The sequence below is a fragment of the Megalobrama amblycephala genome, linkage group LG8 (genome assembly GCF_018812025.1).
Source record: "Megalobrama amblycephala isolate DHTTF-2021 linkage group LG8, ASM1881202v1, whole genome shotgun sequence".
NCBI lineage: Eukaryota > Metazoa > Chordata > Actinopteri > Cypriniformes > Xenocyprididae > Megalobrama > Megalobrama amblycephala.
The window spans coordinates 21,135,963-21,157,730 of record NC_063051.1 but is presented as its reverse complement, the minus strand read 5'-3'; the positions used below and the strand labels follow the sequence as shown (position 1 = coordinate 21,157,730).

The following is a 21,768-nucleotide window of genomic DNA, read 5'->3' as shown; positions in this document are numbered from 1 at the left end:
CCTGTCCATCATATAGTGATGGTCTCTGTGGGTGGGAGCTTAGAAACTAGCACAACCTGCATCCCTTTATGGCACAGCTGTCATTATCATTCCACTTCATTTTTTAGAGACATCTGGAACATGAACATACTGAAGTAGAGAGGCAGAAGGATGTAACCAAATAATGAAGAATGTTGGGACAAAACGCGAAAAAAAAAAAAAAAAAAAAAAAAAGAAAGAAAGTAGTATGCTCCATTGTTGTCATATTTCAAGTCAAGTCAAGTCAAGTCAAATTTATTTATATAGCGCTTTTTACAATTTGTAATTGTTTCAAAGCAGCTTCATGCGAAATAACTTTTTTTTAAAATTTAATTTAATTATTTTTTTAGGGATGCTCTGATTCTGGCCAATACCCAAAAGCCGATAAATATTTTCATGCTGTGGTAAACAACTGATAAATGTCTGATGTTAACATTTTATAATAATAAAAATAAATTAAAATATTAAAAACTAAAATCAATTGGTTTTTTTTTTTTATTTAAAGTGTAGGTGAATTAAGACATCACATTATAAAGCACAGTGGATATTCATTTTAAATTTAACAGATATTCAATTTATAGTGTTTTAAAGGATTAGTGAAAATTACCCCAAGCTTTATTCATCCTCATATGGAAGTAAATTAATGCCAAATGTTTTTGAAATAAAAAGCTTGTTGAATTGCACTAACTGAAAAAAAAAAATGCATTACATTAGCTTGCATTTAGATGCATTGTATTTTTAAGGCTTGCATTTTTATGGGCTGAAATTCAACATGGTCGTATATTTAAGCTGTGAATATTTCAATTAAAAATATTTCGCACACATTTTCATTACTAAAAATTCATTAATTTATATTCACCTTTCAGATTTCACTTCCAAAATATTCATTCTGTTTAAAAATACAACCAATAAAATTCGACTAGCAATTTTTAGTCCACTTTATTTCTGTTTACAAATTCACTTCCACATTTTCAGTGGATCAAATTCGGCAGGATATTCAACATTTCACATCCGGGAACTGCAGGAAAAGTCAGGATATTTATTATAACTCCAATTTTGTTCATCAGAAAGAAGAAAGTCATATCTAGCATGGCTTGAATTAAGCTTGGGATAATTTTCATTTTAAAGTGAACTACTTCTTTAAGATTAACATTAAAGTGAGTGTGAAATGATGGCAATGTAATATAAATGTAAACACTGGGGAAATTAGAATTAATCAAAAATCCAATATCAATCAATACAAAAAATATTTTAAAAATCTCTTTATATTTATATATGATATTTATATATTGTGCATACATGATCATCTACTATTTTTAATTCCATTTTGTGTAAAAAAAAAAATAAACAAAAAAAAGTCATAGGTATTGGCAATCTGAAAAAAAAAAAAAAAAAAAAAAAAAATATATATATATATATATATATATATATATATATATATATATATATATATATATTTTTTTTTTTTTTTTTTTTTTTTTTTTAGATATATATAAAAAGAAGATTATAAAATTCACAAGGGAAGCTCAAGGTAAATGCATTGGATTGTGAGATACAGTATTGAGCACAGTTTGCACTGTTGCATACTGAACATAAGTCATTTGGATATTCTACGCATACAGAAAATGTACACAGTGAGCATAATATATAGCATTGTAGTATACATTTCCAAACATAGCCTAGGTCTCCCTTCTCCCTTCCTCTCCAGGATACTGTAGCCAGAAGAAAAAAAACATAGCCAAATCACAGTAGATTGAGTTTTCGATCTGATCTTGCGATCATTGAACTGGAAGCTCCACTTTCCTTCGGATTTCGGGAAAGAAAGAAAAGTGAGCCAGAAACTGCTCCTAACTCAGTAATGAAGTAACAACTGAATCAGAGCACAAGGAATATGTGTAAAAATGTGATTTGCTCGTGATCTGAGTGGACAATATCAATTACTAGTACGCAAGTGAGTGAATATGCCGAGGGGAGTGAGCGTTACTGCTGCCAATTAGCAGCTGGAGTCTAATTCAGCCAACGGCAAAATCACATCACATGGGCAGAGAGAAAGGCTCAGTCCACAGCTTAAAATAACAATTATTGAGACTGCCAAACAGCCACAGGCAATCCTTGGTAGAAAAACAAACTAAAAAGAACTGGATGCATGCATGCAAAAAAAATGGTCAAAACTCCACAAGCATTATTTTGGTTTATGTGCATGACAAATAGGTTTACAACAACAAAGAAGACTGTCTAAATATAAGGATATATGCAGTAATCTGAGTATTCACACCTTTGAAAGTAGAAACCTTTAGGGTGAATTCCAAATTATGTTATTAAAACAACCAATTTTAAAATAAATGAGCAATAATGCATGCAGAAGAATTATTTGCCAACAAACACTGCTATAAGGCTGAATTTTCCTTTCACTTTTTCAAGATAACATTTTGATTCAAAATAAAGTGTCAAAATATCAGATCTGTGCACTGCATCCTAATAGACCCTCTGCTATACATTGTTATTTAAAATTAATCAAACACCAATATAGAGAAAAAATTGAGAAAGAGAAAACAACTTGCTGCTCTTAATTTATTTATTTGTTTGTTTTTAATCACTGACTATTTACTTGAATAATTACTTTGAAAACCTTTAAATACTGCTCGCTGAATGAAGAAATAATTTAAGGCTACATAACACTTCTCTAACTGATTAGTTAATATTTATATTTACAATACTTTGGCAATATTTTTTAACATTTTTGAAAGAAGACTCTTTAAAGAAAAAGTTATATTTCAGCAACTATTACTCCAGGCTTCAGTGTCTAATAAGCTGACTTGATGCTCAAAATACATTATTATTATCATTATCAATGTTGAAAACTGTTGAACTGCTTTATATTTTGTGTAAAAATAAATTTTCTTTGACAAATAGAAAGTTCAAATGAACAGTCACTTTTGATCAATTAAATGCATCCTTGCTGAATAAAAGTATTCATTTCTTTCAAATAAAATCACACTGACCTCAAACCTTTGATTGGTACTCTAACTTTAACATTTAAATAAAATCTTTTGTTCATCAATAGCATTTTTTTTCTAAGGCACTGAAATTAGTTACAGTGATGTTCAGTTTCAGATGAAATTGCCCTATAGGTTTACATGCTTATATTTTTATAAAATACCCAGAATCAACATAATAAAAACACAAATACTCATACACTCACTGTACTCACTGCAGGTGGAGTCTGCTTCATCCGAACCGTCTGGACACTCCGGTTCTCCGTCACACCTCCATCGAGCCGGGACACACTGCCCATTCTTACATGCAAAGTCTGTTGTAGCACATGTCTTTTTTGCTGTTCAAAAAAAAAAAAAAGGAAGGTAAGTACAGGGGCATACACATTTACACAAGAGGTTTTGGTGCAAACCAGAGTCTATTTGAAGTCAAAGGTCAGTTCGGATGTACCTGCTTTTTCACATGTCAAGCTTAAATGGAAGGTGGAATGACTTTTTTCAACAACAATGAAACAAACCACCACACTACTAAATCTAGTCTGCAGGAGACGCCGAGACAAAATTGGATCACTTGAGAAACAATGGTAGACTGACTAATAACAACTGCTCTGGTTCAGAAATCTTGAGCAGTAAAAGACTCTTTAGATTCAAACAACGAACAGCAAGCATGATGTTCACCGTGTGTCTCTGTCATTTCTTCTTTTTGCGTTTATAGTTTAATTGGGAAGAGAGTTTGAGTGAATTGAACACACGGATCCATCGGGAGCATTTACAAAGGCCCAGGTACACCTCACTGAATTTATGAACCCTTACTTTCGTTTGTGTATGTGTCAGGATAAAGAGTGCTTTGCTTTAAGTCCATTCAATTTGTTGCAGGGGTAAAAGAGCCTGAAGGGAGAGCGATTGATGATGTCAGCTCTCTGGGAGGGAGACCAATAAGAGCTTTATCAGTCAGAGAGGACACAGTGATTTAACACACGTTCGGATTTTATCATGTGCATCAATTGAACACTTGCAGTGCCTGGTCTGGGTGGGTGTACTATTCTTGTATGCCAAATATTAGTTCTGTTTTTTTTTCCTAGCAATCAATATGCCTACAGTAAATCAATCAGCTGGACCATCATACTCACTACATGCCCATAAACTATGGGCAACAAATTGGATCACAGAAAGTGGAGGTTACATACAGAATGGAGCCAAACTAAGAAAAATGAGAGGTATTTGTGTTATCAGATAAAAATGAGAGATGAAATTTGTTTCAGAGGCTGAGAAAGTTATTTCATCCTGATAAAAATGTGCACCAAATCGGCTGTGCACAATAGAAAGGGCATTAACAACATTAATATGGTCAATTACAGTACATTGACTTTTCAAATGTCAACATTTATTTAAAGGGGACCTATTATGCCCCTTTTTACAAGATGTAATGTAAGTCTCACGGGTACTCAGAATGAACTCAGAAATCCTTTATTAACCCTTAAATGCATACCTCGGGTCTTTAGTGACCCGGGACGTCATTCACTACCCTCCTCCTCATTCATTTTTTAAAGTTAGACATCAACCTTCTTGTTATTCCTCAATCAATTCATTATAAAGAATATAACAAGAAAAAAAAATCATAAAATTATAAAAGAATGCCTATTTTTGTATTCATTTTTTGTAAAAATTGTATAGGGTCGCAAACGACCCGAGGTGTGTATGAGTGTACATATATTTTTTCTGAACCACAATAATTGAATCTTAGATGACAGAATAAGTGCAATTCACCTTTATTCCACAAGGTGGCAATGTCTGATACACAATGCTGAAGTGACGACTCATTTAGACAGAAAATGAAATAATAAGAGAAACATGAAATGGCTCAGCGATTTACTGCAGAGCAAGTACCGAAGGCAATCAAATATGACTGTAACTGTCACTGGATGGATCTGGTGAAGCTGTTAGCGATCGAAATATTGATTTTGAAGATGTTGAAAATTATATAGTTCTGAGATTATGTTTGAGATCGCGAATGGGCTCATATTCGTGACCTCAAACATAAAACTAGCCCATTATTTGCTGAATTTACTGGGAAATGAGCTCTGACGAGGACAGTGATGATGGCATAAAACATCTGCTCAAACGGAGCCCTTTCAAGCTCCAAAAGGTAACAAAATACGATTTATTTTATTCTTCTGTAATTGTTACTCTAATATCAGAGGAGTTTTATATTATCACGACAGGTATAGATCCTTCCTTGTTAGATATAGATCCGGGTCGATAAAGACCCAAATATGTAAGAATGATTGGCGAAACAGTCATGCATTTAAGGGTTAAGCCATGTTATAAATGGCCATTTTTGAATGCAAGCAAAAACATGCTGTTTTCGTGCATGTATCTTTAAATGCAAATGAGCTGCTGCCCACCGCTATCCAGAATAGTGCTGTACCTTTACAGCTCTTGCCTTGGATACTCTACCAAAAACTGCTTTCTATTGTGGTCATGCTCATGTGACATTGCAGTTCTTCATCATCAGGAAAGTTTATTTTTTCATGCATTTTAAAGCCATATCAGTTTAAACTTCTAATATATGGTTTTCTGAGGCTAGCTGTCAGGCGGTGCGTCCCGCGAGTATTAAACTAAGCTCTCTTACACGTCTTATTGTATTTAAACTGTCAAATAAACACAAGGTTATGTCTAAAACACACAATGTTAACATAAACACAGTTGGTTATATCTGTGAACAAACAGCAGGGAAAGAAATCACGTGTATATTAGATCTGTTAATTAAAGTGACAGCAATATAATATACTGTTTATACTGGTGTATATGCTGTTAATATAAAACAAAAAACAAAAGAAAAACAGAAAATCACTCACTGCTCTTGACTGAATAACTGTAGTAGCTTTACTAAAAATACATTTCTTACTTGAATGCTGCTGTTAGATGTTTTGGTGATGAGATAAAAATGGTGGACCGTGTACAGCTCACTCAGGGGAGGAGCTAAGCTAATAGGGCAGATTCCGTCACCATGGACACATAAATGTTCAAAAATGAAAAAAAAAAAAAGTGAATTTTGCGTAATAGTTCCCTTTTAACAAGACAAATAACAGACAAACAAATCTATAAAAAAGTCTAATAGTTTACACTCACCGATCAAAATCTAATATAGATTAGTTATTAATTAAAAAAAAAATGTTAATTGAAAAAAAGATGAAAAAATATAAATATTATACAAAGTACTAAAATTTCTAAAACTAAGAATTAAAGCTAAATTTATAAATTTTTAAAAAAACTAAAACAAAAATGCTAAAGCACATAACAAAATTACTAAAATTACAATTAACGTGGAAGCTTTTATTTTAAAATTTTCAGTTAATTCAATATATTAATAAATACCATAATAGAATATAAATATAAATAATACTAAAATTACATTGGGAAAATATATATATATATAGATAGATAGATAAACAGATAAAAGGCAATCAAGAAACCAGCCAAAAGAGAGCAGAAAATTGTCCAACAGTCACTGAGTTGCAACAGATCAGAAAGAAAGAGATATTCTGTGAAATTCTTCTCTGCAACAGTGATCAAATCCCAGGCCCTTGCCTCCCATCAGGACAAGAGGATTTCGTCTAAGTCTCCCCTATCTTTCTAGACAAGCTACCTTACACTGAAACAAGCCTAGAGATTTACCAACTCACACATCATAGGGGCCATGTTCCCCAGCCCCTTATCTTCCTCTGGAACCAGAGCCACTATGTTATGGGTTGAACACCTCTGAAGACTACAGAGAGAGGTGGTTAGTGAGCCATGAGCAGCACTTAATTACCAAAGATCCTTCACTAGCCTTATCTCAAGGACAAAGCTTGACCTTCTCACACCCTTCATTCCTTTCAAGCTGAACATAATATAATTTTTTTTGAAGGTGAGGTGTGTAATTTTGTTCAGTGTTAAAGTAAGCCAGTCGTAGGTTGACTCCACAAAATACTATGGAAATTTTGGCTGATACCAATAACCAATATTGGTTCCAAAACGTGATAAACGCCATTTAAAAAAAAAAAAAAAAAAAGTTTCCGCCAAAATCTGTATTGTATCTGGTTGGTACAAAAAATGCGACATCCACCATGTTATTCTGTCATGTTTTCTCCCTTTCTTTCCAAAACGCGACAAACGCCAGTTTCCTTTCTCCGCAGAACGCGATATATCCGCTCAACCAATCACAGCGCACCATTCCACGCATTGTAAACAGTAATGGCAGTGCCCGGCATCCTAGTTTTCCTTATCTACTTTGTACTTTGTGATCAACAAAAACAGAAAAATGAATAATTCTGACAGCATTGATGAACCTGTGGTGGTTTCTGCAGTGGGTAAGAAACGTAAGCCATCAAAATCTAATCATTTACGTGAGGAGATGAAGAAGATAAGGCACTCGGGAGAAGGAAAAATGCCGGCTGTTGCTTGTTCCACACAGCATCAAACTTCTGTCATGGTCCCCAAAACTGAATCATGAACAGTTTTTAAAAGCCGTTTGACCAAGAATGATTAATTCTCAAATATGGCTTTGCTAGTTTTGATTTTAAACATCTGAAAACAACAAAAAAGTACAAGTTGTGCCTAAATATAAATATCTTGGGGTGTTAATAGAGTTGAAACTTACATTTAAATCACATGTTAAGAAAGTCTGCAATCGTGCCAAATTCACTATTTCAAATTTTCGGTTCATAAGATCACAGGCAGCCAAAATGTTCATGCATTCTATGGTCATGTCCCATATAACTTACTGCTTAACCACATGGTCACAGGCTAACAAAACAACACTAAAACCTATAGAATCATTGTACAAGCAGACAATTAAAATACTGGATAAAAAACCCCCACAAAGACATCACCACTGCAACATATTACAAAAGCATCATCTTTTAAGTTGGGAAAATGTCATCAAATACTCAAACCTTTGTCTGATTTACAAAATCATCCATGGTCTGTCATCGCCTCCACTCAGCCAGTTTGTGAACATAAGAAGTACCACACATCGGGTAACTAGAGGGTCAGCAAGGGGAGATTGTATTGTTCCTCTCCGCAAAAGTGCATTCAGTCAGAGTGTCTTTTCGGTTACAGCATCCCAGGAGTGGAACTGTCTGAATTTGTTTTAATATGTTGTAATTGTATCTTTACTGTCTCTACACTGTATTTATCTACAGGCTTTAATGTATAGCTGTGTTTTTCACTGCTCGTTTATGTTTGCTCTGTTCTTAACCTTTTAATCTTAATTGGTTTTTTTTGTTAGGGAGACACTTTTTAACAACTGTCCAGAGACTATGGATGAAAAATATTTTTTTGGCTAATTCTAGCGCATTTACAGCAATGTTAATTAATGTAAATTGTCCCTGTCAAATAAATAAATAAATAAATAAATAAATAAAACATGATTGCCAAAATCTGCACTGTCAGACAAGGATTTATCAGCTATATTTTACTTTGTCACACCAGTATAGCAACGCCCCTGGGTAGTAGCAGTCAATTCCAGTGTACTCGGCAAATGTGTTTATTTTAACTGTGCGGTGGCGCCAGATACTCTTTAATCGGTAGTGACAAATGAAGACATAATTTATAGCATTAACAAGATGACTCGTTGAATTCATTTTGGGAGCAATGACTGAATGTATTTTTAGTCAAATGCCTGTATATACGATTAGTATTGACCAAGTTCAGAGGCTGTCATATATGTGAATCAACTTACTTTGTTGTGTATTTTCAATATGAAAAATAACTTTTAATTGATTCAATGCATTAATTGCATTTTGGGAAAAAAAAAAAAAAAAAAAAAAACGTGTCATGGATTTATTGAATTTTGGGGAAAAAAATAATCTGTTTTTATAATAAATCTTTGAAAATCAAAATCTAGATTTGAATTTTTTAATGTTATTGTAACCATAGATGCTATGTGAAGTTTGAAACAGAAAATAGTGGTTTTCCTCTTGCCACTTTCTTGGTAAAGAAAACACATTTTTACTCAAATTAATCAAAATGGATTTATAGCGTTTTGGAACCAAACTCTTCATATTATATATAATATATTGTGCATTCCAAACAACATAAATGACGCCTTCGTAGATCATTTGTAAGGAAAATACCGACGGGCAAGACCGCGCACAGCAACATCAAACAAAGTGCGCGTCTCTCACAACGCATCCTGTTAAATGAAGCCTTCGAACGTCATTGTAATTCGCTTCAACCTTTCCGAACTTTATGAAAGATTATTTTACGGAAGATTCGAGTGGTGTATGTGTGTGAGGAATTGGAATCAAGTGGAATCTGGGTGTTTCCAAAGCAAACATCACGCATCTGAAAAAAAAAAACTAAGCTCAGAAATTCTCAGAATCGATCCAGAATCGTTAGAGAGAATCGCGATGCATCGATGGATCGATTTTTTTTTTTATCCCACCCCTAGTACAATAGTAAGAATTTTCAGCAAGTTAAACCAAATTATATAATTATATATTATATATATTTTAATGTATAAAGCATTCTTTCTTATCCCACAACCAAAAAATACAGATACCTTACAGTGAAAATGACTCCATTACAAGTTACATGTCACCAATTCCAATATGGCTTGAGTAAAAATCTTAGTGTGTCTGTATTTATTTTCTAAAATCATCATAAAATATTGCAATAAATCATAGCCTCTTAAACATCTACAAACTCTCAAGCCTCAGTTAAGTTAAAGTCCACAAAAAGGTCATAACTAAACCAATATCCTTCAAAAAGGTCTGCAGTCATGACCTCATCTCCTAAATCAAACACCTGCGATTCAGCAACTACCTGCTAATGCATTCACATACACATAAAGTAGCCTTACTGACAATTTTTGGGTGAGTAAAGGCAAAACGCACAAGATATAGTACGTTAAATGCCCTTAGATGGTGATATTGCTTCTTTATAGCAGAAACAAATGGCTGCAGAAAAAGTTAGGTGCCATGCAAAATGTAATGTAATTGCATTACTCATCATAAAATGTATTGGAGTAAAAAGTACATTTACTTGTTTTTGTTGTAAAAGTTGCTGATATCTTTGATACTCAGTACAACTACAGCCAAAACGATAGTACCGTAACTAATTACATTTACTCAAATACTGCACTAGACACAAAGAAATACCACACTTTAAGGCAATTGCTTAAAATTATCCACAGCAGCAAAACTGCCAGATGTTGCTGACTTGGAGGGTGGAAGGAAGCTGATGTGTGACATGGGTGGGGTTGTTTTGGTTTGAGAAAACTGGCGAGCTTAAGTGATGGTTTTACTAATTTTCCTGCAGGACTGCCAATGCAGACATGCATCTTTAAGCACCCACTCATGAGATGTGCCGATTAAAAGATGGTATGTATTACAAGCAGCAAATACTTCATTATGCAGATACTCATAGTAGGCACACATACATAATCAGAGATTGAATGTACATTCCCATGATTTGTGAGCCAAAAAAAAAAAAAAAAAAACAAAAACACAACGGGCTGTGCAAACAAAGAGCACACACGCTCTGACATAAAACAATCATCACGTATCACATATATACACATCAGGCCTGTCACTGTGCAAATGTTATTTTTCTCTATTTCCCTGCTGACACTTTAATACACACTCGATTCCAGGAAGTTCCCCTGCGTATTAGTGTGTAGAAACAAGCAAGAAATGTGTGTGTGTGAGTTTACTGCACAAGCAGGCAAAGCCATGACATTCCCAAGGTCCCATGCTCGAAAGACCACACTGATTACTGACGGACTGCTGATCTTTGATGGTTAGCGGTAGATGACCTCTTTGTGTCCGCTGCAAGCACTACACAGAGCGGGCAGTCTGCACAGGACACAACTGCAGTGCAAGGTCAGCGTCCTTCAATTTTCACAAACCATTTCTTCCAAGACTTCACAGAGAACTGCAGTCTAAACACGCTTGACACCTTTAGTTTCCTGATAACTGACGAATTACCAACACAATTTTAAAAAGCAATGAAGCAGATGGGAAATTGTCATTCATTCTCTTCAAATGGTCTAAAGAGCTATTTAAACACTATGAGCTATGCACTTCACTGCTTTATTTGTTTACTTTGAGGTAACACAACAAAGACTGAAGGTGGTTAACACTTTAACATTTTTTTGAAGCGAAAGTCATTTATAAAGTTCTAGTCACTCTTCGCTGGTCTAATGCTCGTTAATTTTGATGTAAAATTCAATAGTCTGGGCAGCTGGAAGAAATAAATCAGTTATACCAGATCAGAGGACTGTAGCATGCTGTTTGAAAAAGGTGCTGTGATTGACTGGCTGTGGTTTATGTGGTTCTGAGAACTCGTTTGAGATAAGGGAGCCCACCTATTATAGGATCAGGCAATCGCAGTGCCATCTTGAGCAGGGCTATAAACATGGACAGGTCATAATCGTAAATGGAGTCTGTGAAGAGAGGTGCCTCAGTGGGTCACCTTTTTCTGGAGGGTTCCATTTCTTTCTTTACTTGTCTGTTTCAGTCTCTCTTGTAACAGATGAAATCTTGTAACTTTAACACTCTGGAGTCCACGCCCATGAAGCTAGCGCTATTCAGATGCAAATTCTGAGACAATGCATGCATACATCGTCGCAATCGTGTATTTATTGTTTTCAAAAGTGTTTTACATAGCCATAGTTAGCGATCTCTGGAAGCCTCTGTTAGTTCGATTAGTTCCTGGATTGTCACATGGCCTATTCTTCGTTAGGACGCATTTGTGGACTAAAGGTGCACAGAGCGCCCTCCCGCTGCAAGTATGAATTGAAAACACAGTATCTAGCGTTCACAGTGATGACAATAAATATTGAATAAATATTACTCCTCTGTATAGAAAATTGACATAAACATGAGAATCCATCAATATTTCTCCAAATGTGCATGCTTTTAAGATAAATGCCTATATGAAATGCCACAGAGATAACATAATTGTTCAGACACTTTGCATCACAGAATACATTATATTTTAAAGAATATAATAGAATACCATTATTTTAAATTGTAATAATATTTCACAGTATTGCTGTTTTTTCTGTATGTTTGATTTACACCATGATGAGCTTGAGACATGATCACAGAGCGTTTTTTCACAGCCTACCTGACTGAAAGGCCTCATTATTATGCAAGTCATTACAACTCATTATGCGATTCTTTTGTCTTCTCAGGTGTAAATGACCCATTATTCATGATGATTCACGCCTCCACGCATACTGTGTTTCTTGACAAAAAGTGTCTTTTCAAAATTTAAATCTCTCTATTGTTTTATATGAAGGAGTAGGCAGGATAATTTTTACATAATTTTGAAGCAAAAACTCTAGTCTGCAATCTCCAATACCCAGAAGTCTTGTGAACACATATATAATATAAATAAACAATAAGATAAACATATACACGACAATGTACAATTCACACATTAGTACATTTCCTCCCACTACAGTTAACCTGGTTCTGTAAGATTTACTGCCTGTATTATCACAGCACTGTTTGAGACTCTACTTGTTTAGTAACCTATACTTATGTAGCACACACAAACTGTGAAAGGTGAAAAGCATTGTAAAGGTCTCTTGCATGCTGAGACCAGTCATATTCCTACACGTGAGCATGTGTAAGAGAAAGAGAACAAGATACAAGTGTCAAGGGAATCTACTGAAACCGTACAGTAGCAGAAATATGGGAAATGGGGGAGGAAAAACACCACCCCATGTGGTACTATGTAAAGACAGCTGGTTGAATGTAATATTGGTCAGTTCACATGCAGCAAATTGACTACAAAGAGTGCAGATGTGAGAAGACCTAGACAAGGCAGTCTGAAACCACAAAAAGAAAATTGCTTTCAAACACACACAGAACAAAACATCAAATGCCGACCAGCACATCCAGAAAACACCAAGGAAAGTGACTGCAACAGAATACATCCTTAATTTCATGTGTTAGGAGTGGGAAACAGTGGAGACCTGGAGATAAAATATGATTAGGTCTGTCAAGTTTGCATGTTAATTTAGTGGGATTATACTTTTGGGAAAAAAAAAACATGCCCTAAATATTTTATAGGTGACAAAATAATATTTTCATTTTTTAATATATCTACAAAAACATTTTTTTATTTTTACATGCCGTTCATATCACCATGTGCATAAGTTACAACTTGACACACTGCAATACTTTACAATACCTGACACACTGCACTACAATATTACAAAACTTAATTGAAATGTGACTACATATAAACTAAATATATACAGAAGCTTCTGACTATGAGTAACGATTGGAATAAAACAGCAGATTGATTGTATTGCATCAATAAGCTCATGTTTTACCAGACAAACTACAACCCTTTAGACATATATGATGATATTTAAAGAGCTAGAACATAATGACAATAAATAACTTGTTAACTGCACTTCAACATGAACCAGATCTAAATAGCACAGCTTTGTGTGAATTGCTCCATGTGCAATGTTATTTTGATATAACATACCTATTATCTTATTATTACTTAATTATATTATGGGGCTGTTGAATGCTCAAATCTGATTAGTTGACCAACGTTCTAAGATGTGCAATTATTTTCAGGGAAAAATACTGCATTACAGTTCCATATCACTTCGCCAGATTTTCAGGTCCTTACAGCCTGCAACCGCAAAAGAACCAAAATCACAATGACACCGATCAAGAAAAATAAATATTGTAAAATAAATATTGTAAACAATAGCATGAAAACGACAAATTATTGTCATGGTTTTTGCCACAAAATATGTTTTATTGTGTCCTGAAAGCGCATACTCTCTCTCGCTCTCTCTCTTTCAAACGTACACACATACTGTATAGTCCGGACCGGACACGAAACGCACAGAAACGTTTGGTCAGTGCTGCTCTGACGAATTAATCAGTAAAATAGTTTAGCAACTTAGGATACATGACTCACCAGCGAGGTAACAACTGTGCGGTTCTTGAGATAGACTTATAGCTTCGCTATTAGTAGAGACACTGCCGCGTTAGAGACGCACAGATCAGGTAGGCTAATTCACATATGCTGCTTATTCTCTCTCTCTGACTCTCTAACTGCATTAATAACTGTATCAATGGTATTATTCTGCTATCAAGGCTCAAGCCTTCATTACTAGTTCTGAAATGACGTTTTGGAATTAGCAACGGAGGCTTGGGATAAGATGCGTAAAAAATTAGTCCCACACACAAGAGTGTTTTAAAGGATTAGTTCACTTTTAAATAAACTTTTCCTGATAATTTACTTACCCCCATGTCATCCAAGATGTCCATGTCTTTCTTTCTTCAGTCGAAAAGAAATTAAAGTTTTTGATGAAAACTTTTTTTTTCTCCTTCTAGTAGACTTGAATGGGCACCAAATGGTTGAGGGTCAAAATTAGTTTCACTGCAGCTTCAAATTGTTCAAAACGATCCCAGATGAGAGATAAGGGTCTTATCTAGTGAAACCAGCGCTCATTTTCTGAAAAAAATTGCAAATTATATAAGTTTTAACCAGAAATGCTCATCTTGAACTAGCTCTCTTCTTCTTCTTCTCTATTTGAATTCCAGCAGTGTAGACACTGCTAAGCGTATTACTGCCCTCCACAGGCCAAAGTTTGAACTAATTTTTATATGCAATATGCTAGTTCAATAGTATATAACAATTAGTTCAAACTTTGACCTGTGGAGGGCAGCAATACACTTAGCAGTTTCTACACTGCTGGAATTCAAATAGAGAAGAAGAAGAAGAAGACAGCTAGTTCAAGTTAAAACTTAAATAATTTTCAATTTTTTTCAGAAAATAAACGCTGGTTTCATTAGATAAGACCCTTATTTCTCATCTGGGATCGTGTTGAACAATTTGAAGCGGCAGTGAAACTAATTATGACCTTCAACTGTTTGGTGCCCATTGAAGTCTACTATAAGGAGAATAGTCTTAGAATGTTTTCATCAAAAACTTTAATTTCTTTTCGACTGAAGATAGAAAGACATGGACATCTTGGATGACATAGGGGTGAGTAAATTACCAGGAAAAGTGTATTTAAAAGTGGACTAATCCTTTAAGGACAAAAACCTGACAAATTTCTTGAAATACAACATCGGAACAGTGTCTTGAGATGTGGTAACTGTAGTATAAGCGGAATAATTGCCACTTCGGGTGTGCATTATTTTCTAAGAATTCAACAGTCAATCGTCAATTATTCCTTATGTATTGTATTTCAAATAGATAACTTTTTTTTGTACAGTTTTGTCTGAATTTACTGAAATTCACAGTGTTTTAACACAACTTCTGCTTACAAATTTGAAGGCTACTATTGGATCATTGAAGAATTTCATATTATAGATATATACACACTTTACAACCGTATACAAGTTTACAACCTACTACCCACTTTCTGCCTTAAAAACAAAATGGCATAACTAAATTTATTGCAGGAATAGTTACAAACTAGCTAATAGTTACTAAGCCCTACTGTGGACTTTACACTCCTATATGCAACCCAAGCAAGACTTTTTGCCGCAAATCAAATGTCTAACGAGACTAGCAATCTAATGTCACAGTACATTTCATATACGAGTGGTGGTCAATCTTTTTTTCCCATAAATATTAAATCTTGCTGTTTAAATATCAATACAGTATCATGAAGTAAAATATTGCAATATTTGTAATATTATCTTTTTCCCCCTCTACCTCTAGTGTTTGCACCTAGAAACTGTTATCTGCAACTGTGGGAGTGCAAAGATGAAAAAAGAAAACAGAGAAGCTGGAATAAAATTAGAAATAATAAGCAAACAGCTTGCAAAGGTAACAACAAGATTAAGCCTGAAACCTAGGTGGATTTCAAAGGGCACAACTGAACTCCTTTGAGGAAGAGAGCAGATAAAGCCCTGTGAGCACAGCTTTACACTGACGCTTCACAGCTCAATACCACACACTAATCTGCCTTCGCTGCTTCTGTATGCAGATTGTGTGAAAGCGCCTTCATCAGACACCTCTCTCGCCTTTTTATTTAACACTTCAAGGAATTTGAGTATCTCTGTGAAAAGAGGCAAGACGGAGGGAGGCAGTTTTGACTGCACACGCACCTAAACACTCCTGAGTCAATAAACTCTCACACGTTAAAAGCTTAAATCTAGCATTTTGTCTGGTTGGAGTTTGTTCTGGAATCGCACAATGCCTTCTTAAAGAGGGAAAAAAGATAAATGCAGTGTGAAACTAGGTCCATTTGAAAGACCAAGTGGCACAGGGGCGTCCCACTGAATGGAGCATTAGGGAGTTGGAGGTAAGATGTAGTGCTACTGCTGCTGTCAGCAACTTGGCTGGATATAAAAGTTTCCTGAAGTGCTGATCCAGGACCAACTTCTTAAATGCAACTAATCCATGCAGAAATATGCAAACCTGGACTTAGGTCCTTACAGCAGCAGTTCAGAATGTCATAGCCATTATATTGCATTATGTAAGAGTGCAGTAGGGTTGGGAACCGAGAACAGGTTGAAATTCAGAACAGTCTTCGGTGTCACATGATCTACTCTTAATTTCTTATTAATTATTTAGTGTTTGTTTTTTTACTTAATTTACAGTTATGGGCAATTACTGTAGTGCATTTTTTCTGCCTCTGTGCCGCATTAAAAGTGTGTGTAAACACTTCTGTATTAAATTTATTTCTGATTTGTAATATTGGCTTTACTGAATTGTGAAATGATCATTTGACAACAGACTGCTGAAGGCAGTAAATGCAATAAAAATGTCATGTCTTATTTTCAAACACTTTCAGTCAGTTCCTTAAGATTCCCATCCCACCAATGGAGCAATGGATGGATCGCAATTGGTAATGACCTGAGAGAACAGAGAGATACCCATTGATGGGAAATGAAAAGGGATAAAGGGGTGAAGGAGGAAGCAGTTCCTATTAGCCTGTTTTATGTTTGTCCTTTTCTCTCTGGTTGTCTTTTTCTTCTCTCTCCACTCTATTTAACTACATTGATTTCTGCACTGTTGATGTTTCTCCTCAAACAAACAGGAGCATATCAAGCATAATCATAGTAATCATTAGTGCATAAATATTTAAACTGGCTAATGAATTGGTTCCTTAACTCCCAAAATCATTTCAATTCACTCTGTCATAAAACATTCATATTTTTCTATAATCCAATCACAGGACTTGATCTATGAATAACGATGGTTTCGGTAGCAACAACGTAATCAATGTCATTCTCGGTTCAACTGCCCAAAGGCACATGGTTGACGCAAACACAGAGAGTTGTTGTTACTGTCGTTGAGGCAAGCTGAATATAATCAAACAGATCATGTCAGGGTCTGTCAAAGCAAAAGCACATTACAGTTGAGGGCTCTCAGTAATTAGATGGAAAACAAAGACGTTTTTGGTGAGAATGCATGCGAGGGAACAATATGGTGGGCGGTATGAAGGGGAAATTATGAAGCAACACAAATTCAATTGGACCAGAGGTTTCAGGTGTGGTCACGAGTGTAATTTTGATTAAATTTTGCATGAAAAAAAAAAAAAAGATTTTCAATAGTGTAGAGATGTATGAAGCACAGCTCACACAGAAGTAGAGGTCGACCTATTGTTAGGTTTGGCAGATTAATCGGCACCAATAACCAACTGCTGGAACAATGACTGTTAGGATTTATATGAAATGGTAACAATAAGAGTCCATTTATAACATAAAGGTATTAAGGTTAATAAAGGTATTGTTCATTGTTAATTTCAACATTTACTAATACATTTTTACACTTTAAAGTTGTATCTCTTAACATTAGTTGATGCACTATGAGCTAACATTAATGATCAAGGTATAATTAATATACTAATATTTATTTATATCTAAAAAGTACAGTACATTTTCATGGTTCATTACAGTTTTACAATCAATTGATTAATCGGTTATTGGCCAGCGTGGTCCAACCTAGTTACCGTTATCATAAAATCGGTCGACTTCTACACAGAATTTACTATATCTGTTCGTCACCACGACAAATTCACAAGATTCAAGATCACGTGGATTCCTATTGCAATAACTTGATTTTTGAAACACAAAACAAAAGCACGCACATGCAGATTGCTCAAAGTGGGTGCTCAAACAAACTTGAACAGAAAAAAAAGTGTAAGATCAGCACACCACGGCACAACCATGTTTATTAACAGACTCTCAACAAAGGTGACGTTTAGAGCACTCAGGCTCTTTATCACTCCAATTTTTGATCACAAAAATTCACTGAACAATGGTAAATGCCATTGTATTTTCTTAACAATTTAAGAGTGTTTCTTCAACTTTAAAGACTGATTTGTATTAAAACTGAGATGTCATGCTAGTGTTGAAATTAGACTTAGCAAGACAAAAAAGAGATAGTAATTTTATGCCAATAATGACAGAAAAAGTAACAAGTATTCCACAGGACCAAAAATTCCCATAGTTGAAGAAACTAGCAGAAGACGTCGAAATCAATAACCGATCCGCAGATTTCTGCAAAATCTGAATTTGATACTAAGGTTAAAGGTGCCCTAGATTCAAAAATTTAATTTACCTTGGCATAGATAAATAACAAGAGTTCAGTACATGGAAAAGACATACAGTGAGTCTCAAACCCCATTGTTTCCTCCTTCTTATATAAATCTCATTTGTTTAAACGACCTCCGAAGAACAGGCGAATCTCAACATAACACCGACTGTTACCCCAATATTTGCATAATGCCAGCCCATGTTCCCAACATTATGAAAGGCATTAGACAAAGGCAGCCAGTTAACGTCTGGAGCTGCACACAGCCGAATCATCAGACTAGGTAAGCAAGAACAACAGCGAAAAATGGCAGATGGAGCAATAATAACTGACATAATCCATGATAGCATGATATTTTTACTGATATTTGTAAATTGTCTTTCTAAATGTTTCGTTAGCATGTTGCTAATGTACTGTTAAATGAGGTTAAAGTTACCATCGTTTCTTACTGTATTCACGGAGACAAGAGAGCCGTTGCTATTTTCATTTTTTAAACACTTGCATTCTGTATAATGCATAAACACAACTTCATTCTTTATAAATCTCTCCAAAAGTGTAGCATTAGCCGTTAGCCACGGAGCACAGCCTCAAATTCACTCAGAATAAAACTTTAACATCCAAATAAATACTTTACTCACATAATTCGAAGCATGCATACAGCATGCATGACGAACATCTTGTAAAGATCCATTTGAGGGTTATATTAGCTGTGTGAACTTTGTAAATGCGCTGTAATATAGTCGACAGCTCATGTGGCAGGGAGCACGTGATTTAAGGGGGCGGCGCAGAGTGTAAATCAGTGCATTGTTAATGATGCCCCAAAATTAAGTTAAAAAAATTAATTTAAAAAAATCTATGGGGTATTTTGAGCTGAAACTTCACAGACACATTCAGGAGACACCTTAGACTTATATTACATCTTGTGAAAAAGCATTCTTGGGCACCTTTAAAGTAAAGGGATTAGATTAGGGTTAGAATTAGTATTTGTTTCAGTGTTGTGTAGGCAATCAGCTGTAAATGACATGACCAATGAAATACTTAGAATCGGCTGCAGGGCAGGGTTTGTTCTTAACTGGTTTGAGGAAAAAAAAATAGCATGCTTGTTCAGTAAGCATTTTAGCTAAATCTCAGTTCTGACAGCTACTCAAAGATATGTTGTACACGTTTTACCATTTAAATAATTTTAATGGAATTCCACAGATTTGATGGACCTACATATTAGTACACTCTAAAAAATACTGGGTTCTTTCAACCCATGTTTAGGTCAAATATGGACAAAACCTATTAGTTTAAATGTTTAAATAAAATTTTAAACCCAACGGTTGGGTTTATCCACATTTGACCCAAACATGGGTTGAAACAACCCAGCATTTTTTAAAGTGTATAAATACGAGTATGACATCAAACATCATGTGTACTGCCTAATCACTAGGAACCACCAGATAATAAAAGGCTTTTAACGGCTTTAAATGCCTGATAAGTTTTAAAGGATGGCCATTTTTTATTGATATAATGTGGTCATGTTTTGGCAGTGAAACAGACTGATGCAGCACAAATCTGTTTAACATGTGTGATCAAACTGCCACACAGGTGTTTAAGCACGTAATGGAGCAGGTGTGTGTGAACGTTATTTGTGTAGATGAAAAACAATTAGAGGCCATACACTGTATGCCAAATACCCTTATTAGAGAGTACATGCACACACAGAGCTGAGGGATATCCCAGAGCAGTGATGTCCTACAGTAACTCCATTTTCCTCTTCGTGAATGTCTTTCCTCACACATGCATATAAACACATTTGCTACCCACCCACAGAGTTTCAGTCTCCTTGATAGGTCAATGTTCTAATCACATCAATCAACCTCTCCAGTTCCTTCTAACTCTCGCTCCTTTTATCCATTGAAATGACTAGCCCTAAAGCGGTCTGTCACTCAAAACAAGTTACCCTTCTATTTTCCTCACCTTGTCTTTCTGTCCTACTGTCTGTCTCTTTCACCTTGCAGCTCTCAACCTCACAGTTCATACGACAACTAGTGTGACCAAGCAATCCAACATCAACCTTAAAGAGTTAGTTTTCCAAAAAATGAAAAGATTGTGATCAATTACTCGCGCTCATGTTATTCCAAACCCGTAAGACTTTCGTTCATCTTCTGAAGACAAAGATATTTTTAATGAAATCTGAGAGATTTCTGCCCTTTCACTAAAAGACAATTCACCCAAAACTCTGACACTTCAAAACATTCATAGAAAGATTATAAAAGAAATCCATATGAGCAGTTTAATCCAAGTATTCTGAAGAACTTTATATGATAAACAGATTTAATGTAGTCTTTTATACACATAGAAACATTTAACAGTAGGGCTCTATGCTATTGCTAACAGTTTTAACTTTTAGGACTACACTACGATACAGACAGTTTCAAAGCTAACACAGTCTAAAAGCCACAAAACAATTTTGATTTCATGGAGCTTTCAATAAATAGAGCCCTGGAGGTGAGAAGTGTTTGACGATCATGGTCATTTCTGTTTACTACTATGTGGACGAATGTAAACAAAGCATGATTCACAGCTCTCGACAACAAACAGTTTGCAAGGACTGTTATGTATCAAACAGCATGAAAAAAATGCTTTTATACTCTAGCTTAATGAAAAGAGTGCAAGCGCTAAAGTACTGTTTCTACAACAGCAAAAAATCTGACAAAATCTGAAAAAAAAAAAAAAGAACAACAACATGCCAGTGATGATTATAAACTTGTTGTGATTGATGCACTCAACAGGGGTTTACATGGCAGCAATAATACAATACTTGAGACGACATGCTGATAAACTACATCAGATCTCAGTGTGAAGCACTCGCTCGTTTGTTCTGGGATGTGTGTGCGAGAGTTCTGCGCTGCTTCATCTGGTTTAGTGCCCAGTCATATCCTATCATCACAGTGTGTGCTCAACCAATGAACACTGCCTTTTGCTTTATTAATATAAATGTATGTATGTATGTATGTATGTATGTATGTACGTATGGCGCCTTTAGAGGACTGACTGGGGGCGACGGTGGAGGGTGGTAGGGTTGGGGCGCCTTGACAAAGCGACAAGCTCTGAGACAAAAGATGTGAGCAAATCTGCCCTGCTGACATGGAAGAATTCATTTCAATTACAAATGTCCTCCACCGCTCAGCAAAGACGAAATGCAACAGCCCTCCACCAAATGGAGTGTTGGAAAGGAAGGAGGCTG

General features: G+C 35.3%; 1 protein-coding gene across 7 annotated transcripts in view; it reads right to left on the bottom strand.

Annotated features, from left to right (window-relative positions):
• The window catches only part of lrp8 (low density lipoprotein receptor-related protein 8, apolipoprotein e receptor), a 187,534-nt gene that overhangs the window by 100,284 nt on the left and 65,482 nt on the right, over positions 1 to 21,768 (bottom strand). For 4 of the 7 annotated variants that reach the window (XM_048200027.1, XM_048200021.1, XM_048200025.1 and 1 more), the window contains exon 3: positions 3,221 to 3,352. In XM_048200027.1, the coding sequence (XP_048055984.1) occupies positions 3,221 to 3,352 (132 nt within the window). The remainder of the gene's footprint in view (positions 1 to 3,220; positions 3,353 to 21,768) is intronic. The other 3 variants (XM_048200028.1, XM_048200023.1, XM_048200026.1) reach the window with 1 other exon arrangement.